Source organism: Thunnus thynnus, chromosome 4 (assembly GCF_963924715.1).
Source record: "Thunnus thynnus chromosome 4, fThuThy2.1, whole genome shotgun sequence".
Classification (NCBI taxonomy): domain Eukaryota; kingdom Metazoa; phylum Chordata; class Actinopteri; order Scombriformes; family Scombridae; genus Thunnus; species Thunnus thynnus.
Window position 1 is genome coordinate 18559802 of NC_089520.1, and position 12182 is coordinate 18571983.

Here is a 12182-nt window from a genome sequence, read left to right on the forward strand (position 1 = left end):
ACTGATGGAGTTTTGACTTGAAGTGAATAAGGATCCTGTTCATCCTGTCAGTCATCAGACAGTTAAATGTGTGTATAATTGTGTGTCAGGTGGACGAGCAGCTAGTAAACACAACAAAGGATGCACATGTACAATAATTTTTATTTCGAGGCCACAGCTCTTGCATATTACAACTGTTGGCTTTCATAAGGCAAAAGCAAGAATGAATCCACCAGCTAATTCACACAGAAAACAGAAAGCATTTGAGGGAGGGTGGGAACCCACAGGCATGCAGCGATGGCTCAGAATGCAATGTACAGCATTTTATATTTATATATATATTTATATAATATATACAAAACAACAGTGAGACCCAAACAAATGCCAGACATCTCATTCTACACAATTACAGAACAAAGACAGACCAACTTTTTTTTTAATAAAAAAAATTATTTTTGCTCTTTTCTCTGTAAAAGTGCAACTCAATTAAAATAGAACCTGTTTCAAGGCCTTTTAATGTTGAAATAAAAATAGAATCTCCCGAGTTATCAAAATGGAGCTATGAGAATATTGCATCTCTAGAATACCCTCTCGTTGAAGTTCAAAGATTCCCGTTGAACCATGTCTAATTAGTAATTGAGATGAGATCACATAGCATTGACACATGATAAAAATGCAGGTCTAGACTTACTGTCGATGTTAATAACAGTGAGTAGACAACAGTTTATCTGTAACAGCCGTAAACAAATACAGAGGTTTATTTTCAGTTTGAAGCAGTTGGCATTCACTTAAAAACAGACAAGACAAATAAAAGGGTCCACACACTCATCATCACGACAATGTACCATTAATGAATGTAGAATACGACAAAGAAGCGCCATATAGGTTTGCATTGGACAGGGACACACCTATTAATCTCACTCAACATTGTCAAACAAATGGTTCTCCATATTGCTTAGTAACACATAGAAATGAATTTAGAAATGAATGAATCAAAGATAGGTGCTATCTTTATCATGACACAGCTAAACTGCCAATCATGGTTATTTTTTAACATTTTTATTTTGAGTTTCCTCAGTATAAGTACTATTTTTATAGTTATTAGTTCCTTCATAGGCATTTCGAGCTGACAAAGAGGTCCTAGAGTGGCTATCTGAGTTGGTACATGCATCGGTAACCAGGCTAAAGTCAAAAGTGTGAAAGGGGGGTCGGGGTGAGGGGTTCAGGGGCAGGGCTGGAGTGTCAGTACACGGGCTCTAGTCGTCCTCTTCATCCTCCTCGTCGCTGTCCTTCATGGAGATGCCCTGCATGCCTCCTTCCCTCACTGAAGCAGTGGCCTCTTCCACGGTCAGCCTGTTGCGTACCGTGTCGTACATCTTACTGTTCAGGGTGGAGTCGAGTACACCCTGCAGACGGAAGTCCCGGTACTTTTTCTGCAGGAGGAGGAGAGATACTGTACATCAGCACAGGTGTCTCCGCATGGACACAAAGCATTCTGGGCATTTGTCTTACATGTTACCTTTGTGATCCTGATGAGAATCTTAAGCTGGTAGACATGCAGCTGCTGATCCATGCGTTCAGTGAGCCAGGTCCCCAAAAGGTTCATGGTGGCAGTGTACCATTGCTGAAACACATAAACACAACACTCTCCAGCAAAACACACACTCACACACATACTCAAGACATCATAACGTAAAACTAACCCTGAAGACACATATAAAGAGCTACGACTAAACACAGACAGTAACATTAAGTTTCAAGCACCCTCATGTGTGTTTTTAAGCGTCACTTCAATAAAAACATCCTGGCAGGTTTATACATGAGAGGCTGCATTTCATATCACCCACGTGTACAGTGCGTATACCAGTTAGTGAGGATTTATGTTGAGTCCCTATCCCCGTTCACAAGACAGACATTCTTGCATTTCATGTGTCAGAATTGGCAATCGATGCAAGGTAGTGCAGGCTGTATACAAGTAAGAATGCAGAAATGTTTCAGATAAACAAATATTAACAGCTAAAATGAGTCACCTACACTATATGCTTGATTCAAGTGGTTCTTTATATCATGCATTTTAAACTCTCACCACTCAGATTGCCTTCTGTCTCCATCTAGTCTTTTTAAAGTCCCTGAAAACTTTCACATCTTAAAGATTTCTCTATAACTTTAAATATTAACGACTAAATAAGCCACAATCAAATATAAAGTTTGGAGAAAATAAATTCATAGGTGTTATTTCTTCATATTTAAGAGTTCAACATTCTAAATCTGCCTCAGGACTGTGTGGTGCGGTCTGGTAACAAAATCTGACGACAACCCCCCCCCCACCCCCACCCCTCCTCCGTAACACTGTGAATTGTCATTTTCACACTTCAGTTATTGTTACAGATTATTTTAATTATTGAGCTTTAGAGGTGCTGCTAGGCAGATTTTGTTACTTCTGGACAGAGCCAGGCCAGCAGTTTCCCCCTGTTTCTAGTCTCTCTGCCAAGCTAAGCTAATTAGCTGCTGGCTCCAGCTACATCTTTAGCATACAGAAATGAGAGTGGTATTGATTTTCTCATCTATCTCTCGACAAAAATGTCAAACTATTACTTTAATGTAGTGCTGCATCATTCACTGTGAGACGCTGATTTGGAAAAATAGGTTTCAGGGCCTTTAAATTAATTAAACATAGAAGCTTACCTACTTCCTTCATAAGATATTTAAGTGTTAGGCATGGAAACTGGTCCAAATACAATTTCTAACATAATGACATACTGAATCTAATTAAATTGTAAGTAAGTTTGAAACTTTGCTGAATTTGGGACTCACTGTTTGTTTCAGTTCCCAAACACAAAGACACAGACACACACACCACAAGTTTGACATCCACACACACAAACTGCATTTATGACACTCTGAAGAGCTGAAAAGAGGCATTTTAGAGGAGCACTGATACTACCACTACATGAAGAAAATAATACAACAGAGGGGAGACGTAAAGCATTGACAGAGTAATCTGTCTCGAAATGTAATGACCCTTTGAAATGCTAAAAGAAAAAATTCTCCAAGTCAATATTTTGTAAACACTGCGTGGCCCATCAGTTACTGAAGGTAGTTACTTAGCCTTTATTTATAATTTATTCTAGCAGAAATGCGAGCTGCATTTAAAATACCCTACACTGCAGATAGAAAACTACTACGGGGAATTGAAATTATGGTTTTGACACGAGTTCATTAGCAAAAGAAAAATAGAATGAGAGTGAGTAAATGGTTAGCAGGCAGGGAGCAGCGGTGCTATTTTCTTGTACCTTTTCTCTACTTTGCTTTGGGTGGTGGTTTCCCAGAATGTCTAAATCTAAAGTTACAAGAGAACAGCACCCACGTCGAATAGAAACAGTGGTCATACCTCCAATATCAAGAAAAGAAGTCAACTTTAAACATGTGAGTAGGCAGGAACGCAGAAAAGTCCAAATTAGAGGTGTGAGGATTTAATTGTTGGGGTTTTTTTTGTTTAGTTATTGAGCTTTTGGTTTCAGTCGAGGTTTATTTTAGATCAAGATTAGGTGAATGGTTGAAAAGGTTGAGGCCGGATATGCAGATGCCTGTCCACTTCACAGTCGAGTTGAGCGTGCAGTGCATGCAGACCTCGCAGGTGGGTGGGTGGCAGAGTACGTGCTAAGGAAGACTGCTCTATGTGCAAATGAGGCAGAACTCTGAGGAGGAGGGTCATGCTAGAAGATGTACACAGGAAGATTATTTGACTCTAAAATCATGCCAACCAACATAATGTGATAAAACAACGCAACGCAACACTAGAGATAAGTGCCACTTTTTGAATAGAGGAGGCAGCAGGAATGGTGTTAATCAGAAAAAAGAGGAAGATAAAAAGGATTGAAATTAATTAGTGAAAGAAAGACAGATAAAGTAGAGCCTATGCAACATCTAGGTTTTTCCACATGCATGCAAATGGATGGATGGAAATGCGTTCAAATGAAAGGGAAAAACATTGATATCCTTGGAGCTGATGTCATTTTTCACAATGCCGCTAAAACTGAAACTTTCACAGCTTGAAGAAATCTTCTGAAGAATTTTACATGACAGCACTGAGTAGGATTTTGGGGCACTTTGGGGCCACACAGAGGACACAGGGGGGAACTCCACACTAGAAAAACTGACAACACAGGAGAGGAGACAAGGGAGCCGGTGTGGACCTCAAAGACAAAAGCAGACCCACTTCACAACAGCGTCACTCCTCACTCCGAAAAAAAAAAAAGGAAAAAATCATATTTATCTAGCACAAGACTCTCACTTCTACAGCCAACACAAAAATATAAAACCAAAGGGAGACTTTCGGAGTATCTCTCAGACATAAAAATTCACATCACGGCCTCACAGAACTGAGACTCTGTCAGACACGCAAAGCCGTCACACACCTGTAGAGACACAGGTCTGTACAAGTAGTTTTCCGAATGACATGAAGCACACACATCACAGCATTATGTGTCGTTCAAATCACACATGGAGGACACATTACTGTCAATGTATCCCGTTAGGATTATGTTTTGGTAAGTCAGTGCTCTCTTCACCCTCTAACACACTGGTTCCCAACCTTTGTGGCTCGTGGCTTTTTGTTGCTTCCTCACATGTTGCATTTATCTGTGAGCTTTGAGCAGTTAAACCAAAAAGCAATGTTCTCTTCTCAGATTGCTTCCTTTGAATAGTTTTCTTGCAGGCTGTACCAGCTATATGTAAATTAGTTAGTTTAGTTAGTTTCACCATATATGTTAGTTACAAAGAAATAAAATAGAACTTAAAAATGACACTGAACAGGTGTTAGTCACTTCTTATTAACTGGAGAAACTAATAGGATAGTAGGAGGGGTTTGTCCAATATTTATGGCACATTGCCTGCGGAAGACATTTTAAACATTTTAAAATGTTGTTACAAGTGGGTCTCTGTTTTGTTTGTATCATGCACTCACTAGCACATGATACACAGTCCTGCCACCAGTTTCATGTTATTACTCCGATTGACAATTGGCGGTGAAAACAGTATTTTGGGAGGCAATGTGCCAACAAAGGCAAGGAAGAAGAGGGCTCCTCAAGCAAATGTTGAAGTAAACAATGCACAATTTATGAGGAAGCAAATTCATGCAACATGTTTGTGAGGCCTCAAGGATACACATGAGGCGTTTTCATGAGAAAAACTAAAAGTATACATCTTAAAGCTGCAATGATTAGTTGATCAACAGAAAATTAACTATTTTAGTTAGTTATTTTTAACTAACTATTTTTATAATCGATTAAATTGTTTTGAGTCTTTTTTTTAAGAAATAGCTACAAATATCTATGATTCCAGTTTCTTAAATGTGAAAATTTTCTGGTTTCTTTAGTCTTCTATGATGGTAAACTGAATATCTTTGGGTTGTGGAGTGCTGGTCAGGACAAAACTAGACTTTTCAGTTTGTACCTTGGGCTTTAGGAAATGGTGATCAACATTTTTCACTTGACCTTTTATGGAGAAAATGACTCATTAATTAATCAAGAAAATAATCGACTGATTAATCAATAATGAAAATAATTGTTATTTGCAGCCCTAGTTTGTATAAAAGAAAACTCCACAGGGATCTTTTTCACAAAGTACAAACGAACACACATAATAGTATGTGTTTTCTTAGTTCACATATGATTGCATACATTACTTTCTCCTTTTCAATGAAACAGTCTATTGAAGGTCTCTGATTTGTTTTTTACTTGAATTACTTGAATGCTGCATTGGATGAAATGTCACTTTCTATGACAATGTTTTCACTGCAGTCGACTTGGTTAAGTTGTAGCGCAAGTACAAACACCTGAACAGAGAGTCTAGTTTAGTGTGAAACTAGTTACAATGTAAAAGTTATTGTTGATTTTACATGTTTAACTGGTGCAACAGACTGCTGAGGAGGTATATCACAAAAAAAGCAAAAAATTGAGAAAAAATGTGAAAAACATATTTTCTGTAGCAGAAATGTTTTTCGTCTTCTTTCCTATCCTGTAAGTCATCTTGCGGCGCCTCAGATTTATCCTGCAACCCCTTGGGGTTTCCTGTCCTCCAGGTTGGGAACCACTGCTCTAACAGAGAAAGGGTAAACGACATGTCAGTCTCTGAGTTTGACATCATTAGGTCACCCTGACACATCCAGCAGTGCATCTTTCACCCGACTGCACGGGTGCTTCACTGTGGACTGAGGCCAAGAGGGCTGAGTGTCATTTGTTCAGGAGGTTGACATGCGTCATGTGGGAAGCATCTGAAAGCATAGTTCAGGGGTGAGCTAAAGGATATAAGTCAATGTGCTAGCATATGATCACTATGGATACTTCTGTTCTTTCCAGAGAGCACTGCTTTAGATAATCCTTTTTTGAGGATGCTTTTATGGACTCTTTGTAAATAAAAGTTTCCTTTTTTTAATACACAAAGGCCCAAAAGCACTGTGGCAATGCACACCAGAATGCAGAGGGCAGCAGCTAAAGTTCAGAGAGAAGAGAGACAGAGAGAAAAGAAAAAAGCCAAAAGGGATAGAGGATCAGAAAAGCCTCTTCTGCCAGGCTGAAATACATTTCCTGCTCTCAAAATGGGACTTATCCCTCTCTGCCCTGTTGTTTTGCCACATTTTGAAAGGCCCCTCCCTTCTTGTGAGGAGGAGACGGCATCTTACTTACATCAAATAACCTTTCTATATACACCTCCTCATTGACCTTATCACGAAGCATATCCTGAGAGTGGCGCACAAAGGTCACGTAGCCATCAGCCACGTCCATTCCAGGCTTCTGTAAAACAAAAACAGAAAAGGGTCAGAAGTCGGAGTAATGGCCAAACACTGGTGGTACCACAAATTACTGTGATCAAAAAGGCAGAAAAGAAACACTGTTGATGAGTATTTTGTTCAGCTCTATGTGGTAAACAGAGAGGTAGGATGCCATTTTACTTACAGGGACATCCACATATTTTGAGGCAGCTTTCACCTGAAATCAGAGCAAATTTCAATTTTCAAATGTTAACGTTGTCTAAACCAAAGCAGCCAGACACTAACCTTTCCTAAATAAAACTAAAATTAGCTTTGGGTACTTGACAGTTTTTGTAGCTTCATCTCACCGTGAATGAGAGGAACGAGGAGAAGAGAGTGCCTTCATCATATCTGGAAATCTTAGCCAGCACTCCCTCCAGAATGGCAACAAACTAGGAAACAAGGGAAAGACCAGGATTAATATTCAACTTAAAAATGATAACTTATACATTCCAATTCTGGGGGTTTTCTTTCTCCTGATTGGTTGTAATAAAGCACAGCTGATGTACGGTCGCACCTTTGCAACCAGAAGCTGGATCATGTCCTTCACACTTTCCTCGATCAGTTCGTCGATTTGGGAGTGGAACTGTTTCTGCAAAAAAAATGGAGGAGAATTTTTAACAAAAATATCAATTTAACAGATCCTTTTTTGCTGCAGTTTACAAAATGTAATTTTTTCAACGTGCACTTGCTGTCACACTGTTAAGTTTTACCTCTTGGCCCATCTCCATTGCGCACAATTTAGCTGATTGGTCCTTGGCATCCACCATCACATTAAACATGGTGCATAATGTTGGAGAAATGCGGAAATCTGTGGTCTTGCTGCTCTTTGTCAGCTTGGACTCAAATGCCATCCGAGTGCTGCAACAGAAGTAAAATATTTATACAAACTATAATACGAAAAATACAGGAAAGTGTTCATTCTCAACACTGGTGCCTCTAAGCATTTCTGTTTTCTTTACAAGCACATACACACACACACAAAAGCACACACCGCTTGACGCAGTTCTCGATCATGTTGCTCGACATTAGCTTAATGCGACTCTCGAGGTGTTTGGCAAACTCCTCCTCAGGCCAGTGCAGGTCCCTGATGAAAGTCTGGAGGGCGTCCAGCTTCCAGAAGAGGTCCTCTGACGTCCCAGAGCCGTTACTGCCATCAACCCAAACACATACACACACACACACACACACACACACAGGTTAGAAGATAAAAGGTCACCTTGCTGGAGAGAAGGGGTCAAAGTGGGTGGGAGAGGTTGAGAGGGTGTCGTGGCAGGTGCAGAGGAGGATGCTGTTCCTCTACACCTAAACACAGTCAAATTCTACTCCGACCATGCACTGACTAGTCTGTCCCAATGTCTGTTTCAATTCCTGTGTGCTCAGGTGTTTGTGGACAGTCAGCGCATGGGTGAACAGGAGCGGGCAGGGTTTACTGTAACAAATCAATAACCATGCTGTAGAGTATGGTTATTGACTGGGATGTGAAGTGGCCACATGCAGGTAAAAGTCACTGCAAATACAGCATCTAATCACACTGTGTCAAGACAAAAGGGAATGGAGAAGTGAGGGAGGGCGTGTAAAAAAAAAAAAAAAAGGCATTCATGGTCTGATTCTACAAAAAATAAATAAATGAAAAAATAAAAATCCAAATTGATATCTCATCACAGGCCCTCTCTCAACATCCATGTCCCCAGGCTAGTGGGGCCCCTGGAAGAATTATCAAACAAACCATGCAGACCTTTAGGGCATCCTGAGTAGAGCTCATTGGGAATGTGCTGCAGGAAAGATGTGAGGTCGAGAGGCGATGAGATAAAACAGAGTGTCGCAGGTGTGAACAACAGCCACCTGGCCTCTCTGTACTATCGTCACCTCCTATCCAACCCAGCATCTAACCTCCCAATCAGACTACTGGCAGGTGGTCAAGGTCAGAGCTGAACCTACGGCCATAAACCATCTACAGTACGCTAAAAACCACTAAAGCAAATGTGTGTGGTGGACTCTGGGAGATACATCTTTTGTAGAGCGAGATCTTGCAAATGTTTTTAAATGGGTACATACTGTTTTTTGTAAAGTAAATCTCCAAATAGCCACGGAGCAATACAGTGTATATATATAGGTATATATATATATATATATGTTTTTGTTTTTTTGTTGTTGTTGTTGTTTAGGTCTGTATCTCCACACCTCAGCTCAACAGCATGCATGTTGAGACAAATGAGAGCATTTCAGCCTCTCATTTCAGAAAGCAGAACCCCATCTTCTCTAACACTTCTCAGAGTGCCCTTGGCATGAACATGAACAGCATCTACACACGAGAGAACAAAAATACTGTATGTTAAATTTTAATTTCTCATTTGAGCCACACAGGGCTAAATTTTGCTGTGCTGTATTTTTCTTTTTAAAGACATTTTTGAATGATCTTTGTCTGAGGGCATCTTCATACCAAGGCAGTCTCTGTTTGCTCAATAAATCTAAAGTGAACTAGTTGAATACACACTCAGAGTCATATATAGCAGCCATCCATGACGGGGTAGAAAAGCTAGGCATTTGTGGAAGGTTAACTGATAGTCCTGCTACTGGCACTGGCAGATTTGGTACTTTGGGAATTTGGAGGTTCACATTTGGTAGATTCACATTGGGCAGATTACTTGTTAAACTCCTGCAGAAAAGACAGACAAAAAGAAAAAAAGAATCCATAACAGTGGTGTGGGAGCTGCAGAAAGCCATGTAACACTCATCATAAAAGTAACGAAAAATCTGAAAGTAGGTGAAGACAGAAATGTACAGTAACACACATAAAAACAAGACGGTAATTGTCAAAGACACACATCATATGAAAAGACCTACAGAGTAACTGGACTCAGGATGCACACATATATTGTATTAAATGTAGTGAGAGGAAGAAGCAACATAATACTCAAAAAAATATACACAAATAAAAACAAATTTAACAACAACAATTTTCTTTGACCTTAACAAATCTTATATATAATCTTCGAAATAAAAAAATGCAAAAGCACAACAGTGAAAGCCACAACAAATAAATTATAAACAGCAACATAACAGACCGGGGGCCTTTCATTTCTGGCAACATGTCAAAGCGCACATTATGAAGGTTAGTTCACAAAACGAAACAACAGAAATATTAGGCGTTGCCCTGACCCCAATGTGTCAGAGAGAAATTGAGTAGAAACATACATTAGTCAAAGACGACTAAAGCTTTTTTCAGAATAAATAACCCATTTCTTTCATGGAAAAAATAGGTTATTCAGCCCACTCTTGGCTTATTCTTTACAAGTGAACCTAAAGGAAGCCTGGGTGAACATTACAGCTGTTCTCCCGGATTCTCAGCCTCCACGCACTCAGTCTGTCATCTGAATATAAAAGCCTTGCATCTCCAACCATCCTACAGCTTAGCTAGAAAGACGGAGGCTCCTTACTTTACAGGCTCCCAGGACTCTCGCTCAAAGCCCTTGTGAATTGACTGTGCGATGGAGGACTCCATCAGATCCACATATCTAACCACCAGAGGAGCATACAGATCCTGAAGGTGTTTGTGGAACTTTCCATTGCACAGATGATCTATGTAAAAAAAAAAAGAGATATCAGTGTTTTTGTTTAAGCATAATAATACTGGGAGTAGCATTAAAAATAAACACGGAGAGGCTTACAGTCTGCACGGAGGAAGTCGTTGAGCAGCTGGAAGAGGGGGAAACTGTCCCAGCTCTCAGGGGACTGGATCTCCAGAGCGGCGTCCATATCAATGGCGTAGAGGGCCAGGAAGTTTTCTGCATGCTCCACCATGAGGTCTGTCCACCATGCAAATGCCTAGAGAGACAGCAGGAGGGAAAGCAAACAGGTGAACAGGGAATCCAGTTACAGTAAGACATGAGATGACACAACGAAGACAGACGAGGAAGGAGGGAATAATACACACAACTGAAGCTCATCGGGTCTTAAAAAGGAAATACCGCTGGATTTGTGTATGTTTGTATGCAGCATGTTAAAGAATAAGGGTGGTAGTATTATATATTTTTGTGATGTAGATCATTTACGCATTAGATGTCCACTGTTGTCTAGTTTTAAGAGATATTTATTCATGTTTGTGACAATGCTGTATGTGCTGGGGATTTCCTTTCAAACATAGTTTTTACAGAAAGGAAAGGACACACCATCACACCTGTCTTAAGTGTTTGTGGATTGCAAATGATATGTGCATGTTTTTGTGTGTGTGTGTGTGTGTGTGTGTGTGTGTTCCATCACATACTCTTGAGATCGAATCCACAGCTCTTATTGATTAGGGACTTAAAAGTGGGATGAATTATAAATCCAGTGTGTACGTAGCAAAAAAATCACACAGTAGGGTTGCCTTTTCGTGCCTTATTATATTCACGACAGCATCTATAGATTCAAGGAAAAGGTGCTTTTCATCATGCAGATGTGGAGCTCCCTGCATGCTTTTCTCTCAAGCTAAGAGATGAAGGGGTCCACCATTCACATCGCCGACAAACCCATAGCCCACTAGATGTGAATGTGACTCATGCACATTGCCATCTTCGACTAGGCACGCCAAGGACTGCAGCACACAGCAGCTCTAGCGTTGTAGTGCGTCTGCTCCAATTAGTTATATTCAGCTGACCATTTTCTAGCACAGTCAGGACTTCCTCGCCCCTTTGACAGCAGGAGGACAGTAGTTGCTTTGCTGGCAGTCTTGGCTTGGCTTATTTGCTTATCATTCAGACTAACATGTTGCCAAATTCAATAGTTAAAGCTTAATCTTTTCCAATTTATGCTGCATGCTTTATTTTTTTACAAATGTTTCAGTTACTTTCCCATCTGGCTTAACCACCACAATGGCAGTCAAAACCTTACTTACCTGTCTACTTACCTGCCCACTCCCAAGATTTATAAAGCTATTTATAGAGTTAGAGAGACAGGCAGCAAACAAAGCTCTTCTCCATCACATTCAAGGAGAGATACTCTTATTACGGACAGGGGGTTTAAAGGGGAGGAGCGTGAAAAGTTTCCAACAGGTAAGGGGAGGGGAAACGCTCAAAGGTCGCCAGGCTGAGTGGCCTCCAAACCTTTGATAGTAGTTAAGGGACACATACAGGACCCTGAGCTCTACGGCAGCACCAGTGTTCAGCCAGACAGACTAGAGTGCTGTATCAATGCAACTGTGTCAAGGGATCAGTCCTGGGGGAGTGTACTAATGCTGAGGGGGAGGAGGAGAAGGAGGAGGAGGGGCTTGGGGAAGACGTGGCATCATCTACTGGACATGCACAGACCATTATGGGAGTTTTGTCATTCAACTTTACTACATACCTCTTTTCCCTGCTTGGACAGTCACCAATCATATGACAGTGAGAACACAGGAAGATGAACAATAATG

General features: G+C 40.5%; 1 protein-coding gene across 6 annotated transcripts in view; it reads right to left on the reverse strand.

Annotated features, from left to right (window-relative positions):
- Nucleotides 1-121: 121 nt before the first annotated feature.
- The window catches only part of cadpsb (Ca2+-dependent activator protein for secretion b), a 67726-nt gene continuing 55665 nt past the window's right edge, over nt 122-12182 (reverse strand). For 3 of the 6 annotated variants that reach the window (XM_067587147.1, XM_067587146.1, XM_067587145.1), the window contains 11 exons: nt 10462-10618; nt 10231-10372; nt 9288-9449; nt 7785-7940; nt 7504-7651; nt 7308-7382; nt 7099-7182; nt 6936-6968; nt 6666-6773; nt 1499-1603; nt 122-1412 (listed from right to left, as the gene is read on the reverse strand). In XM_067587147.1, the coding sequence (XP_067443248.1) occupies nt 1236-1412; nt 1499-1603; nt 6666-6773; nt 6936-6968; nt 7099-7182; nt 7308-7382; nt 7504-7651; nt 7785-7940; nt 9288-9449; nt 10231-10372; nt 10462-10618 (1347 nt within the window). In that variant the 3' untranslated portion in view covers nt 122-1235. The remainder of the gene's footprint in view (nt 1413-1498; nt 1604-6665; nt 6774-6935; nt 6969-7098; nt 7183-7307; nt 7383-7503; nt 7652-7784; nt 7941-9287; nt 9450-10230; nt 10373-10461; nt 10619-12182) is intronic. The other 3 variants (XM_067587150.1, XM_067587149.1, XM_067587148.1) reach the window with 1 other exon arrangement.